Source organism: Pleurodeles waltl, chromosome 4_1, assembly GCF_031143425.1.
Source record: "Pleurodeles waltl isolate 20211129_DDA chromosome 4_1, aPleWal1.hap1.20221129, whole genome shotgun sequence".
NCBI lineage: Eukaryota > Metazoa > Chordata > Amphibia > Caudata > Salamandridae > Pleurodeles > Pleurodeles waltl.
In genome coordinates, this window is record NC_090442.1 from 521,661,364 (window position 1) to 521,678,559 (window position 17,196).

Genomic DNA, 17,196 nt, shown 5'->3' on the forward strand with positions numbered 1-17,196 from the left:
AACCTGGTAAAAAGGCTACATGCATCCAAAGGTGAATCTACCACTTTCACAGGTAGGTCAAAACCCTCAGATGGTTCGGCTCAATCTCGCTCATGGAAGTGTTGGTTGTGGAGGTTCAGATGAAGAACCTGGTATGTGTTGCTGGGACAAGCGGAGAACAGATGCACAGACTTAGCAGTTCAGAGTACCAGACCTTCTGATTCCAGTCCAGGGTTATCAGATTGAGATGAGTTTGATCCCTTCTGACCTTCTTCAGAATTTGGGGAAGCATTGGCACAAATATAAATGCTGAAAGGAAGACAGATCATGCCTCTTAAGGAGCCAGATGACATGCAGTTCGGTTGATCAAAGGCTTCTGAACTCCACCACATACAAGGGGCTCTCTAAAGCCCAAAGATGCATCTCTTAATCCTGTGAGCTCTGGATGGGGAGGGGAAAACCTTTTGCCACACATCAACTTGGCATCCTTAATCCACCACTGGAGGGGTCAGGCTGTTTCAATCGAAATACAGATGCTGTCCAAGAGATTTTTGCCCACTGAAGGCAGGGTTTCACTGGACAACTTGTATTGCCAATAGGCACCAGCAGGATGGATGAGGCAAGAAGACCAGAAGCCTCAGATATGTCTGGACCAGAGGAACCAGATTGAAACATCAGGATCATATCCAGAATGTCCTAGACCTTCTACTGAGGAGGAACAACTTCTTCCACCGGGATGGCCAAATGGGGAGTCCACTTCAGTCTCAGGAAAGTGGCAAATTCACTAGCACCATGTAGGTCCAAACACAGGCTGGCATCAGTGTAGTGAGGGGGAAGCACATTTTCTGCTTCCTCCTTATCATCTATTCATAAGCAACATACCGAAGGCCCTGTAGAGCATCAGACTCAGAGCCAAAAATAGGTTCAAACTGTCTTTAAAACACGTTGTGTGAGAGTCTTCCCAAACTATGAGCTGGACCTTGGTAATTTGATGACATCAGCCCAGATCTAGCTAAACTCTGCTGTGCATCCAAAACTGTTTTTTGTCAGACAGTAGCCTTCATTGAAGGTATGGAGACATAGCCTGACACTGCTGGGAGCCATATAATGACCTAACACAGTCAGTTGATGCTGGGCTGCGCCCTGTCACCAAATGTCTGACTAGAGGCCACAGAGGATCTATGGGTCTGAACACACTAAAGAGGGACCCAGAGTCATCTGAAAAAGTTGGAGCATTGCCTCAACCTGCAGCGGAGTTGATGACAGCCTAGGGAGTTTGGGGCTTTTCACCCTCAAACACAGAATGGGACTGAAATTCGGACAATGGTGGTGGAATACCAGACCTCTCCCAGGAGCACAAGGGGCAGAAAGGGGTAGACTAAACTTAAGGTTTTTTTTTACCTTCAGTGAGACTTGCATTTCAACTTTGTCTTGAACTAACTTGAGGACAGAGATCTGGACTGGGAACAAGACTTGGATGGGGGAATGTGCCCAGGAGTTCGAACATGACCACCTTCACTTCTCGTATTTGGCGACGTACAGCTTTTCTTTGCACCCTGTGATCGCTCTCAGGTGCATCAAGAAGCAGTTGTTGAAGGAATCAGTAATGCTGGAAAACTAAGCACAAAAGGCAGCTGTTCTGTGGATCCGTGACAGACATCTGCTTCCTGACGCGACAGTACTGTGTAAAGCCAGCAGTCTACGGAGCAAACAATTTCCTTAGCACATTGGGTTTGAAAGTGCTTTGGAATTTGGTAACACTGGTAAAAAGTTAAGAAACGGAGCTCTGGTTCTACATCAAGAGAGTGGAAAAAAGGAACTGAAATTAACATGCAAGGGTGATACCTATATACCGCTCTGTATGGTAATTTCCAGAGGTTGAACAAAGCTACCACCGAGTCTCATGGCACCTACTGATGTGCAGGAGCTAATGCAGAAACGTTTCAAGAACCTGGCACCTGTGGAATTCAAAAAGGTGAGGAATCTGTGGTTCAGACATATCCATCAGAATAAGATACTACTCTCTCAGAATCTTAATATATGGTTTATCCAATGCCTGTTTGTTCACGTTTTGAGTTATTAACAAAGGTATTTAACTAGAAGGCAAGGGGTTAAATCCATGCACTGAGAGAAAAACCACACTGAATAGGTCTTGTGGCTATTAACAGGGTTGCCTTCAGCTGCCAAATCATTACAACATGCATCCTGTGAGAGAGAAAACTGAGTTTTCACATGTCAGATAACTACACTGTTGTAATAATTTTTGTTGACTTTTGCACAGACGTAATAAGTGCATGAATGTGCAAATATAGGTGTGCACCCTAATTGAGAAATATTTATTTTCAAGCAAGGCATACATACATATATTTATCTATTTATTTATTTATCCCTTAAACACATTTAAATTGAAGTTACTGTTATGAAATAAAACTGAAAAAAATGAATTTCAAGATTTAAGTTAAATGCACAACCCATAACTCGTACTTTCGCCTTAAAAGCCCTCACACATGATTTGACAGATAGCATCACAAATTACGTTTATGTCATCACTAGTTACATTACATAGCACCTTACCTCACTATGGATACAGTATCAATTCGCTTTTTGGGAGTATTGTTATTTAGTGATCTTAGGATGTTTATTATTGTTATTTAATGCTATAAATATTCTGAGGTCATAAGCAGTGCATTTGATGGCATTCAGAGTGATAGCACACTATAGCAGGGAGTGAGTGGTTAGCAAAGGTTTCTTCACAAGTGATCAAAGTGCTGTTATTAGGCACAGTGCCTACCAGTGGGAAAGAGAAGGATGTGTAAGAGAAAGGTACGTACAGTATAATAGTTAATAGCTGGCTGTTATACTTTGCTCTTCAGGCCGTGTTACATTTCATGATTGTATTATGAAAGAGGTAATTGAAAAAATGTAGTGTTCTACATTGATGGTCTGTGTTAAACATGATCCAGTTGGGGAAAGAACTGGGTTAAAACATAGCTACATAGTACCAACTTAGTCAGACTCAGTGGCGTGGTGCGTGCCTGTACACCAAAACACAGAGGTAATCCAAGAAAGCCTAGCACTCCACACAGCAACATATTCAAGGAATGGTTTATGTTAAATGAGTAAAATGATACCAAATGAGCAAGTTGCGAGGATATGCGATGTGGGTGTGCATTTAATCACATGCCCATTTTAGATTTGTTTTGGTTTTATTTCATAACTTCACTTTAACAGCATTCTTTTAAGGTATCTTCTTAAAAATGTTAAACACATTAAGGTGTTATGAGCAGATTACCGACAAGTCTATGAACAAGCCAGCACAGAATCCCCAGTGGGTGATTAACCCAATTCCTGCTGAATACGGCCTTTGACTCCAATGTCCACAGTGCTCGCTGTGCAAGATCTTTGCTATGCATATTGGCATTGTTTCTCTAATAGATTCAACTGTAAGGATTAAAAAAAACTCTCAACTGAATAATTCCAAAAAAGCTGGTGACCTACTGACAAATTTATAGACCCAAATTTGGATCTGTAAATCAAATCAATGCAGCACATGTAGAAAGAGTAAAAAACTAAGAGAACTAAACATTTTTTTTGTTTAATTTCAGCCTTGTCGGGTGGACTCCCCAGGTCCTCTCTGGGAAAGAGTACCAAGTGCCCCTCCCCATTATCTTATATTTGGCCCTGGGATTGGGCTACCTGGGGTCTTTTGAGGCTTGAGGATGGAAGGCTATGCAGCCCCCCTCCCATAAAAATTAATGTAAGCCTGGGGTGGGCTCCCCGGGGCCCCTTGTGGTTCAGGGAGAGGGACCATGCACCCACTCTCCCCATATAAACAGTTTTCAGTCTTGGGGGGGGATCCCCGGGGCCTTTGGAGACTCGGATAGGTGTGGGGCATGCAGCACCCCTCCCCTATAAGAAATAAGCCCCAAGATATGATCCCCTGCGCATTAGGGATGCAGCCTGGCTAAATGCAGCCTGGCTACCATTTTCTTTTCCCCAATCCCACAAGAGTCTCATGGAATCTGCATTTTTTGCCTTTTTTTCTTTTTTGGCCCGAGAGGGAGTGGCGGGTCCTACTGCCACCCCTCCCTCCAACCCATGGGGCCTAAGGGGTCAGGGTATCTCTACCCTGCCCTCATGTAGCTATATTTCTTTTTTTTACAACTTTAGGACAGAGGACTAAGTCCCAGAGTCCTGTAATGGTTGCCACAAACACATTCCTCTAGTTGCTAGCAGCCAGTTAGAGTACTGGCTCACGCAGGAGTAAGATGGCCCAAGGGAAATAAAGCTCCCGGGGCCATTCTGAATGCTCTATTTTTAAACTGGCGCTCCTGCAAGAGTCTCTGACACTCTCGCGAGCCCAACTGCCAACATATATACGATTATATTTGACCCTTAATTTCTCAAAAATTACTGAAATGATTTACATTAAAGCACAAAAGCACAATCTGCGCCCCAAGATCTAGCTTTCTGCAAAATTTGTTGTAATTCCATTAAGGTTTTTTTTGCTGTAGTCCGTCTTAAAGAAGTCTACGGAAAATGCATGGGGATTTTGCGTTTTGGGACCCTCCTTTTTTCCTCGGTGTAGGAAGTTGGCTCTGTATATACTATTTCAAAGTAAGAAATAGTGTGCACAGAGTCCAAGGGTTCCCCTTAGAGGAAAGATAGTGGCAAAAAGAGATAATTCTAATGCTCTATTTTGTGGTAGTGTGGTCGAGCAGTAGGCTTATCAGAGGGTAGTGTTAAGCATTTATTGTACACACACAGGCAATAAATGAGGAACACACACTCAAAGACTTAACTCCAGGCTAATAAGTTTTTATATAGAAAAATATATAGTTTATTTTAAGAACCACAGGTTCAAGATTTACAAACAATACTTTAAATGAAAGGTATTTCACTCGGGTATCTTAGGAACTTTGAATCATCACAATAGCATGTACAGTTTTGGCAAAAATGGCAATAAGCTATTTTGAAAATGGACACAGTGCAAAAATCAACAGTTCCAGGGGGAGGTAAGTAAGGTAAGTAAATGTTAGTTTCACAGGTAAGTAAAACACTTACAGGGTTCAAAGTTAGGTCCAATGTAGCCCACCGTTGGGGGTTCAAGGCAACCCCAAAGTTACCACACCAGCAGCTCAGGGACGGTCAGGTGCAGAGGTCAAAGTGGTGCCCAAAACACATAGGCTTCAATGGAAATAGGGGTGCCCCGGTTCCAGTCTGCCAGCAGGTAAGTACCCGTGACTTCAGAGGGCCGACCAGGGGGGTTTTGTAGGGCACCGGGGGGGACACAAGCAGGCACAGAAAGTACACCCTCAGCAGCACTGGGGCGGCCGGGTGCAGAAAGCAAACAGGCATCGGATTTTCCATAGGATTCAATGAGAAGACCCGGGGGTCTCTTCAACGATGCAGGCAGGCACATGGGGGGCTCCTCGGGGTAGCCACCACCTGGGCTAGGCAGAGGGTTGCTCCTGCACTGGAGTTCGGTTCCTTCAGGTCTTTGGGGCTGCGGGTGCAGTGTGGTTTCCAGGCGTCAGGTTCCTTGAAGCAGGCAGTCGCGGTCAGGGGGAGCCTCTGGATTTCCTCTGCAGGCGTCGCTGTAGAGGCTAAGGGGGGTCAACTCTGGCTACTCACGGGCTCGCAGTCGTAGGGGAATCCTCCCTGTAGTGTTAGTTTTCCACAGGTCGAGCCGGGGGTGTCGGTGCAGAGTGGAAAGTCTCACTCTTCCGGCGGGAAACGTGTGGTCTTTAAAAGTTGCTTCTTTGTTGCAAAGTTGCAGGTTTGTTGAACAGGGCAGCTGTCCTCTGGAGCTTCTTGGTCCTTTTAGATGCAGGGTAGTCCTCTGAGGCTTCAGAGGTCACTGGACCCTGGGGGATGCGTCGCTGTTGCAGTTTTTCTTGAAGTGGGGAGACAGGCCGGTAGGGCTGGGGCCAAAGCAGTTGGTGTCTCCGTCTTCTCTGCAGGGCTTCAGGTCAGCAGTCCTTCTTCGTCTTCAGGTTGCAGGAATCTAGTTTCCTAGGTTCTGGGAAGCCCCTAAATACTTAATTTAGGGGTGTGTTTAGGTCTGGGAGGGCAGTAGCCAATGGCTACTGTCCTTGAGGGTGGCTCCACCCTCTTTGTGCCTCCTACCTGAGGGGAGGGGGGCACATCCCTATCCCCATTGGGGGAATCCTCCAAAATCAAGATGGAGGATTTCTAAAGGCAGGGATCACCTCCGCTCAGGACACCTTAGGGCTGTCCTAACTGGTGGGTGACTCCTCCTTGTTTTTCTCATTATCTCCCCTGGACTTGCCGCCAAAAGTGGGGGCTGTGTCCAGGGGGAGGGCATCTCCACTAGCTGGAGTGCCCTGGGGCATTGTAACACGAAGCCTGAGCCTTTGAGGCTCACTGCTAGGTGTTACAGTTCCTGCAGGGGGGAGGTGTGAAGCACCTCCATCCAGAGCAGGCTTTTGTTTCTGTCCTCAGAGAGCACAAAGGCCCTCACCACATGGGGTCAGAAACCCGTGTCTCAGCAGCAGGCTGGCACAGACCAGTCAGTCTTGCACTGAACAACTGGGTAAAATACAGGGGGCATCTCTAAGATGCCCTCTGTGTGCATTTTTTAATATATCCAACACTGGCATCAGTGTGGGTTTATTATTCTGAGAAGTTTGATACCAAACTTCCCAGTATTCAGTGTAGCCATCATGGAGCTGTGGAGTTAGTTTTTGACAAACTCCCAGACCATATACTTAATATGGCCACAACTGTACTTACAATGTCTAAGAATAGACTTGGGCACTGTAGGGGCATATTGCTCATGCAGATATGCCCTCACCTGTGGTATAGTGCACCCTGCCTTAGGGCTGCAAGGCCTGCTAGAGGGGTGACTTACCCATGCCACAGGCAGTATTTTGTGTACATGGCATCCTGAGGGGGATGCCATGTCGACTTTGCCTTTTTCTCCCCACCAACACACACAATCTGCAATGGCAGTGTGCATGTGTTAGGTGAGGGGTCCCTTAGGGTGGCACAACATATGTTGCAGCCCTTAGGGGCCTTCCCTGGTACCTTTTACAAGGGACTTATCTGTGTGCCAGGGGTGTGCCAACTGTGGGAACAATGGACATTTTAGGTGAAAGAACACTGGTGCTGGGGCCTGGTTAGCAGGGACCCAGCACACTTCTCAGTCAAGTCCGTATCGGGCAAAAAGTGGGGGGTAACTGCAACAGGGAGCCATTTCCTTACACTCGGCCTCTGCTTGATGGATCACCCTGAAACATGCCATGCACAAACTAGTCAAAAAGTAGCACCTTTTAGGAAGATTCGTGGTGGAGATTAGTCAGACAGTGCCAACGTTAACAGCAACACAAAAAACGTTTTTCCTATGGAGAAGAGCGATCCTAACTATATAGGAGAGACTCAACAAGTAGTCTCACATGGGATATTCTTGAATATGGTGGCTTATGGGCGATACTGCAGATAATAGATATGCAAAATTCGTCATGATACACTTGGAAATTAAAAGGTTTAATAGCATATGCCCCGATTGCGTGGGTATGTATGAGGTCGTCCTTGTCGAAACACTGTTACATTTAGGCCTTAGTCAGATTCACTGATGATTTCATCTGCTTTATGAGATAGTACGTATTTTCAGAGAACAGCACAAGATCTCCGCCATTATGTGATTTCATTTTGTTCCATATGTTAGTCCTTTTTTAGTATTTATGGAAAGGGCTGCATGTTCACTTTATATATGCTGGGGAAACAAGGGTTTTCACCTGTGATCAAGGTGCCAGGAGTGCCGAAAAGCATAAGGTGTTGATTCTACAGGGAGTGCAGAATTATTAGGCAAATGAGTATTTTGACCACATCATCCTCTTTATGCATGTTGTCTTACTCCAAGCTGTATAGGCTCGAAAGCCTACTACCAATTAAGCATATTAGGTGATGTGCATCTCTGTAATGAGAAGGGGTGTGGTCTAATGACATCAACACCCTATATCAGGTGTGCATAATTATTAGGCAACTTCCTTTCCTTTGGCAAAATGGGTCAAAAGAAGGACTTGACAGGCTCAGAAAAGTCAAAAATAGTGAGATATCATGCAGAGGGATGCAGCACTCTTAAAATTGCAAAGCTTCTGAAGCGTGATCATCGAACAATCAAGCGTTTCATTCAAAATAGTCAACAGGGTCGCAAGAAGCGTGTAGAAAAACCAAGGCACAAAATAACTGCCCATGAACTGAGAAAAGTCAAGCGTGCAGCTGCCACGATGCCACTTGCCACCAGTTTGGCCATATTTCAGAGCTGCAACATCACTGGAGTGCCCAAAAGCACAAGGTGTGCAATACTCAGAGACATGGCCAAGGTAAGAAAGGCTGAAAGACGACCACCACTGAACAAGACACACAAGCTGAAACGTCAAGACTGGGCCAAGAAATATCTCAAGACTGATTTTTCTAAGGTTTTATGGACTGATGAAATTAGAGTGAGTCTTGATGGGCCAGATGGATGGGCCTGTGGCTGGATTGGTAAAGGGCAGAGAGCTCCAGTCCGACTCAGACGCCAGCAAGGTGGAGGTGGAGTACTGGTTTGGGCTGGTATCATCAAAGATGAGCTTGTGGGGCCTTTTCGGGTTGAGGATGGAGTCAAGCTCAACTCCCAGTCCTACTGCCAGTTCCTGGAAGACACCTTCTTCAAGCAGTGGTACAGGAAGAAGTCTGCATCCTTCAAGAAAAACATGATTTTCATGCAGGACAATGCTCCATCACACGCGTCCAAGTACTCCACAGCGTGGCTGGCAAGAAAGGGTATAAAAGAAGGAAATCTAATGACATGGCCTCCTTGTTCACCTGATCTGAACCCCATTGAGAACCTGTGGTCCATCATCAAATGTGAGATTTACAAGGAGGGAAAACAGTACACCTCTCTGAACAGTGTCTGGGAGGCTGTGGTTGCTGCTGCACGCAATGTTGATGGTGAACAGATCAAAACACTGACAGAATCCATGGATGGCAGGCTTTTGAGTGTCCTTGCAAAGAAAGGTGGCTATATTGGTCACTGATTTGTTTTTGTTTTGTTTTTGAATGTCAGAAATGTATATTTGTGAATGTTGAGATGTTATATTGGTTTCACTGGTAATAATAAATAATTGAAATGGGTATATATTTTTTTTTGTTAAGTTGCCTAATAATTATGCACAGTAATAGTCACCTGCACACACAGATATCCCCCTAACATAGCTAAAACTAAAAACAAACTAAAAACTACTTCCAAAAATATTCAGCTTTGATATTAATGAGTTTTTTGGGTTCATTGAGAACATGGTTGTTGTTCAATAATAAAATTAATCCTCAAAAATACAACTTGCCTAATAATTCTGCACTCCCTGTATACCCGTTTGTATGATGGGGATTCATCAAGGAATGAACTACATGATCTGCAAACACTGCTGGACTGCGCATGATCCTTCTGCAGTTGGCGTTGGAGGAGTGGTCTCACATTTTCGGGCTGCCTCACCGGCACGCACACCACAGGTGCTCGGGCAGGATGCCCCTGAGAATACTGAAATATATATATATCTTGAAAAAAACAAAAGGTCACAGGGACGCTAGGGTTAGAAAGTAGAATAAAAATAAATAAAAAAAATCTTACAAATTCACTAAAAAAACAAATGTTGGAGGGAAGTTATAGATAGGTTTAGGTTTTACACGCACAAAACCGTAGAAATTCAACAGTTATACTTGTATCAAGAAACTATACATCGTGCACCAAGGTAACTATAGTTTCCGCCCCCGCCATGCACAGTTTTCTCATCAATACTTTTACTGCGAATGTTGCAGTGATATCATAAATGATGTTATCGAAAATAGTATTACTGATGCAATATCTGTGGTAAAGTAGCAGTGCACTGCAAGGCGTGAGTTATAGTTACTTTAGGGCACAGGTTACAGTATGCGTCCCACTGCTGCCACCCCACCCCATGCATCATCCCCACACCGTGCATGGCCTTTGGTGAGGGGTGCGACCAGGCCCTGCTGTCAATCCCCCGTAGGCATCCAACTCCGCACCGCACAGGGCCTTCGGCCAAACAGACAGGGCTTCTAGCTCTCTTTGAGCATTTGCATTCTCATAATAGTTAAAAGTGAGACCATCATGCTCTGTCTCAACAGCAGATGACAACAAAAAAAACACTAGTCACCGTCATTATATAAGATATTGCGCTTCAAAGAGCAACGATGGAGACACCTTCATCAAGTATTTCAGATGACTTTTGAAGTTGGAACTTCGGAAAGAATACAAGTGCTTTGCCTTGGCCAAGCGCAAGAAGTTTCACTGATTTGTACTTTACAGAAGTGGATCTTCAACTTGGGCAATTGCTTGTTTGTATTTGTATGTGCCTCCCATTGAGTTCGGTGAAATGAGCATCGGTGCCAGAATGCATCCTGACCTGCTTATTTATCCAAGAGTAGGCTGCAGTTTTGCGAGAAATGTCTACCCAACTGGAGTACTTTCTACTTTCTACTGGCTAATTACTAAGTACTACCTCATTGGGTAAATGTATAGTGCATCTCCTACACTACAGCTATGTAAAGGACCATGAGGTAATGTCTCCAGTGACCCTGCGTGTCTGTAATTTTGGCAATGTGATTGTTCCTCGAGCGTCTTCATACAGAAGTCAGCAGTAACATGAATCCTCGTGTAGAGAAGACAACAAGACTACAAAGAGTGGAATCTCCACCAAACAAGGGTACTTCCTCTTAATTATATGTTGTAAGTGCTTTTTTGTTTGGTGGAGATGTGCTCCTATTCCTCTGCATCAAGAATGCATCTCCAAACTCGATGGGAAATGCACTGAGGGACCCTTTTGGTAAGCTGTCCATCATCCGGAAAAAATGCGAGAAGTTGTATATCACTAACATATATGTGACCGGGCCAACTTAATATGGGGTGGGGGGCACGCAGCCCCACTACCTGAGCCTTTAAAAGGCCCTAGGGAACTCATCCCCAGGGTCATGACTTAAAAAAAAAAAAAAAAAACAGGGAGGGAGCATTTAATGGCCCGGGGAAATTCTAGCCCCACCACACCCGGGTCAGCTTACTTGCTGTACAGCAGGGCGGCAGCCAAACACCAGGACACAGCAGTTTCTTTGCCCACGCTGGCGCGGCCAGGGAAATTGTGTTTGCTCCTAGAGAGTGGGAGCAAACAAAAAGGCTCCTGCCAGCTGGAAGCAGACTTGGATTGTGTTTCCCTGAATGCACTGATACAAGCATGAAAAAAAGAACAAGATATTGCTCCCGTACAATGGGAGGAGCCAATGTTGGCCCCCCCACAGACCCCAAGGTGTTGTTAGGGGCTGCCCCGGCTGGGCACCGGGGCACCCATCTATGTTAAAACCAGGCCACAGGGGATGGGGTTCCTAGGGCCATAATAGTCTTGTGGGGTGCCCCCCCCCCCCCTTTAAATTACAAAAAACGGCTCTAGGGGATGGGGTCCCCAGGGCCTAATGAAGCACGGGGGGCACGAGGCCCTCCTCCCCTTAAAACAATAATAGAACAAATACAACTCTGGGGGATGGGGTGACCAGGGATAATAAGGCTGAGAGAAAGGGGTCAAGTGGCCCCCTCCCCTTTTATTTAAATGTTGACCCAAGAGATAGAGTCCCTGGAGCCTAATCAGGGCTTTTTAGGGATTTTTAATTTATATGGGGCACTGGATTTTGAGAGCCTTTTTGGGGCTCAGGAAGGGGGGGGCATGCACCCCCCTCCCCTTTTCTCTTGTATTTGGCCCCATGGGGCCTATAAGGGCTCGGGGGGGACTGTACATCCCCGTTGCCTTAGATGATTTTGGCATTGGGATGGTGTCCCTGGGCTCCAAGGAGGCTTAGGGGGCACCACCTCCTCCCCTTTTTGCATTGCATTTGGCCCCAGGGGATCATTGATAGACAGGCCCTATGGACCACAGGCAGTGCACATCGTGGGGTTGGCTGCCTCAGGATGCCAAACCCCACTGTGCACACCAAAAGGCCATGCGCAGAGTGGGGTCGGCTAAGCTTACAATTTTTTTTGTAATGAAGGAAGCTTTTTGCCTGGTCACATCCATTATCCAAATACACACACATTTCATGTAATGCTCAATGGCAAAGGTGCCTCTGCATAACTGACTTTAATCAAAGGTGGGGAGTGCACACAATCAATTTAAATGCATTTACCATTGCAGTATAAAATCTAGATCCGCTGTGCAGAGATGATGTCCTGATAAATGCTGTCAGACATATCATTTAATTATATCTACTCCTACTTCTCCCCAAGTCCCATGGTTCATTAAACAGCCACTCTTTGCTTTATATTTTGAGTATATTTATGTTTCTTTTCTTAAAAAATTAATGTAATGCTGGTAAATGTTTTTTCAAATTTAGTAAATTTCAAATATACAAAAAAAGGAACCATTTTTTAAAAAGGTCTCATTTATTTTTAAACAATTTGGTGGCCCAATACAGGTCCATAGAAAAGGAGTGGTAAACAAGATGCTGTTGGCTGCAAAACGTCTGAAAACCACTTGTTGCATTATGTATGACATTTTCCATGTAGTTCCTTTGAAGAAATGCCGGGAAATCTACCCGTGATTATCCACACTAGTAAAGGTTCCATGCTCGTCCTCTACTACGACTACAAAAATGAAACATTGATTTTTCGGTGTTCCATTTCCAATGAAGGTGAAGAAAGCTTATTTTCAAGCATGTGGTTTAATCTTTTTAAAGCGTATTGCACAAAGTTTTTGCCTAACAAGTTGTCTGTGGCCAATAAAAAGTGGAGTCACTTAACGAAGTGTCACTAACTGTAATGAAAATGTTCTTTCTTTGTAGAAATCATTGCTGAGTGCTAGCTTGGCATAGCACTGAGCAGATATGAGTACATACTGGAGCCTTTGTGTTGGTTTCTGTGCTCTTGCACAATGATGGAGGCCACAATTCAAGTGACTCCTGAAAGAATGGAAGTGGTGACGAAGATGTCATGGTACCAGAATACTGTCTGCCATAAACCTCTAGTTTAATCATCATTTACAAAATATATTATACCATGACACCCATTAGGACGACAATTTTGTAAAGAATATTTAGGGTATAATATTTTGAATCAGTCAATGTTTTTGTGCAGGATATTGTGACGTACAACCGATGAACCAATGCTGCAGAGGTGCTGGACCTGCAGCAGCTGTTCATGGTGTCAGCTCCACCGAAAGAATAATACCGCACAACTCCTGGACATAGTTACACTTCATGTTGTGTGCAAACATTGAACATTTACAGGTGGCAAATGCTGCTTGCAATGTATCTGGTGATGTGTTAAAGTGCTGGGACGTGTCTAAATACCATTTGGGCATGACAATTATACTGTAACATGTAATCGCAGCATTGGCATGTGTAAAGATAGTCCAATGCTCAAAAACATTTGGAAAAATCTGGCGCTGTGTGTGCAAATGGATTTTTATTTATAATGGTGTGTGCCTTGTGTGTATTTCGTGTGTGTGCAGATACGCATGTGTGTCTGTGTTTAGTGACATGTTCACAAACAAACAATGGTCCCACGAACTTTGCTGGAAACACCTGCATTGTGCACATATTCATAATTGACTATGGCCTGGTGTTCAGCCATTCTGACTTCCTGTAAGCATGTTTGAGTGTGTGTGTCTTGTGTGTGTTCAATAACGATTGTGTACAAACAAGTCCCAGTGATTTTGTGTATATGTTGTATTTAGTGAGTATCTTTTCCATGAAGTGTTTCCAAACACAAGTATTCGTGCACAGCTGTTTTGCGCAAAATAGTTCCATATGCTCCACTGTAGTGGTGTCTGTATGTAAGAGTTGATTTGTAAAGGTGGCAGGATATGGGCGTTTGTGGGTCTATGTATCTCTGTATCTCTTTCTAGTGAAATGTTCACTAACAATGAAAATGCTGCCAAGTAATCTGCTGCAAACTGAAGCTGCATGAGTAACCCTGTTGTATCTATTCATGGTCTGTTAAGGCAGCATCTTTGAGAAACAGTGTGGCAGCAGGCTCTTGTGGGTTCACACAGAAAAAGGTGGCTTTAGCTTTGGTCACAAGCTTGAGAAATTTCCCCAGTCCCACTAATTGGATGTTGCACATCTAAATATTTCGAAAGAACACAGACTCAGCTAAAGCAGCATCTAAGTTAGGGCTACATTGCAGGTCCAAAAAAATAAAATTGTGAAAGTTACATACCCCTCTATACGACGGGGCACTTCTTCGCTCATGCCCAAATCTGTGCCCTTCATCATAATCTCTGTAGTCTGAGTGGCCATAGTCATCATATCTACGGCCATTTCCTTCATCGCATCTGTCTATTGGGCTCTTCTTGCGCACAATGTTAACTACTCTGCGACAATCATCCTAAACAAATAATGACATGCGACCCACATTAACGCACAACTTAAATAAAAAATAAAGCACATCTAAACATTGTCATCACAGGAAGCTTTTGAAATTCAAGCACACTTGAGAAATTGATCAACTTTATCATTGTGGTGTGTGCCCTGGGAGTGGCAACTTTTTCAATATACATTTATCAGAAATCTAATTTGCTGTACATTACCCAACACAGCTCACAATGATGCAGTATAAAGTGAGTATACTTGTACAATGCATGTGTAGTGTCCATGCTGCAATGCAAACACAAATGTGGGTACTTGTGTAAATTGAATACCATTGGAAGATTTTAAAAGACACTGCTAACAAAGGTCTGTGATTTCTTTACTGAGTTAGAAAGAGAGTAATTAGGACACCACCTAACACTATTCTCTGAAGTGCCAGATGTGAAGGTTTATTTAAATGACAGACAACACCAACTAGAAGATAAACTAACCCCAACCACTTGTGTCACAAACAGCACGAAATGTCAGTTGCCAGTATCCTGTCTGACCCACTCCTGTTGCCAGGCAGGATACTTTAGAATTATCCACATTACATGGTGCACACCCCTAGATTCACATAAAGAACCATTTTACAAAGGTAAACAACTGAGATTATTCAACAGACTTAGGGCCTGATTACAACTTTGGAGGACGGTGTTAAACCGTCCCAAAAGTGGCGGATATACCACCTACCGTATTACGAGTCCATTATATCCTATGGAACTCGTAATACGGTAGGTGGTATATCCGTCACTTTTGGGACGGTTTAACACCGTCCTCCAAAGTTGTAATCAGGCCCTTAGTGTGTTTAATATGATATTCCATATCCCTCACACAAAACCTATCTGTGTGAGCTCAAATGCCTATCTGATTATCAGAATCCTCAGTCTGCCCTTTCTAACTCGGCCCAGAAGTGGAAGCATCCCGGTTGCTCATGCCCTGGCAGGAGGATGAGTAGAGGCAAGTCCATAAACCTTATGTGGGTTTACAACCAATGGATTCAAATGAAGATTTTTCCACCGCTGGTTGTGTACATTTCTTTACTGTTTCTTACTTCTACCTTACAAGTTGTACGAGCATAGATTCATTCGGGGCAAGAATAAAATCAAGTGTAAACGAGGAGGTAGCTTTAACAGCTCGATGTTTTCCCTCTGCAAACATACACCCTTTAAACACGCACACCAACCCCTAGAGAGGAACCCCTCACAACTTCTTCCAAGCTCCAAGAGCCACCTAATCAAGAGGGTACAAGCCCACACCTTAACCACATGTGGAATCAGTGTGAGGAGGCAACCTGCGATGAAACATGCCAGCCTTGGGCAAACGGATGTCTTCATACTTTAATACAACGGGACCCACGCATTTCAGATATTTGTTTTTGATACTTAACAGCTTCATTATGTCAGTTATTATTTAAATACGTTTTAGAAACTACACACAACTTAAATAAACGTTACAGTTCATCCATGACAACATTCCACTACCTAAACCTTGTCCCAAAACAGTCACTGTTATGATCAAGCACTACTCCAACTAGGTTCCGGAGCTCTCCAGGCAAATCAAGTTACCTACCTGGAAACACAGTCCTCCTCCTCGAAGATGTTATATATATATATATATATATATATATATATATTTATTACAAAATTATGCTATCCATTGGTCGGTCAGAAAAGTGCATTTTCACTGAGGGTGTCAAAAACCGTCTAAGTAAGAAATAGGGAACTAACCTGTGGAAAAACTCCAGCCTTTTTTACGTTTGCACCTCTAGCACTTGGATCCCTGTTGTGGAGGCTCACCAACTAATACACTGGGTATAACAATTTTGAAATGTTTTCTCTAGTTTCTACCTTCTAAAATAAGGGAAGAGGCTTTGGGCCGCTTTGACATATGTTGGGTGAGTGAAGAAGAGTTGTCTAAGCTTGGGACCTGCGCACAGGCAGCACGGTGCCAGATAAGCCCGAGATTAAAACTAATATGAGTCATTTGGGGACCAAAAGGGAATGCACAATCCCATTCTGGGTACAATGTGGCATGTGTAGTGGTTGTGTAAATTGTATTTTACTGTACCTCTACATTTGCTTATGATACAAAGGTCAGAGACACTGCCTTGTAAGTAAAATTTAAATATGAGACTGATTTGAACGTAACTTAATTCCTTCAAAAATACTTTCATACTTTGCAATATTTCACAAAGTCGGCATTAAAAATATTTGTGCTTTGAGCCATCTGGCTGAGACAGTCAATTACTCTGCTGCCCCTGCTGGCAGATCAAACACTGAAGATAATAGGCCTATTAAAGGGGGATGAAGGATCCTCCTACTAGAGTAGTGGAGAGAGTATACAATATCAATAGTGGTTAGCTGCAGCTCCCTGTATATTGTTTGTAGTATGTTCCCACGTGTGACAAAGGGCAGACAAGCCCATTGCTCCAGTTAGCACATGAGATTCATTTACAGTCTTGAGGGAAGGAACCAGGCCATAGCAGGGAGAGCCTTAACTGCCATCTTGAAACCTTTTCAGAGAGCAGCACAGGGTGGGACAGGCTGTGGAGAGGTACCTGTGAATGACCCTGAGGTATTGGGGGGGGAGGGGGGGAGAGATGTGGCACCACCAGGTTGGAAGGGTGCCTCACCAATCATAGGAAACTTTACCTTCAGTTTTTAGTCATGGCACAGTCTCAGAGCTGATAAAGAGCCCCTGAAACCATAAGAAGGACAAGCCTGGCCTGCTATACCCCGGTCAGGAGACCCCTGGTTTGTACAGTGGGCTTTTGTGGATCGTTATCAGGACTGGCTGCAATAA

General features: G+C 44.1%; 1 protein-coding gene across 7 annotated transcripts in view; it reads right to left on the minus strand.

The window, feature by feature from the left end:
* PPHLN1 (periphilin 1) overlaps nucleotides 1–17,196 on the minus strand; it is a 427,069-nt gene that overhangs the window by 301,777 nt on the left and 108,096 nt on the right. For 4 of the 7 annotated variants that reach the window (XM_069228840.1, XM_069228838.1, XM_069228841.1 and 1 more), the window contains one exon: nucleotides 14,204–14,371. The exons of the other annotated variants lie outside the window; for them this stretch is intronic. In XM_069228840.1, coding sequence (XP_069084941.1) covers nucleotides 14,204–14,371 — 168 coding nt within the window. The remainder of the gene's footprint in view (nucleotides 1–14,203; nucleotides 14,372–17,196) is intronic. 7 annotated transcript variants of the gene reach the window in all.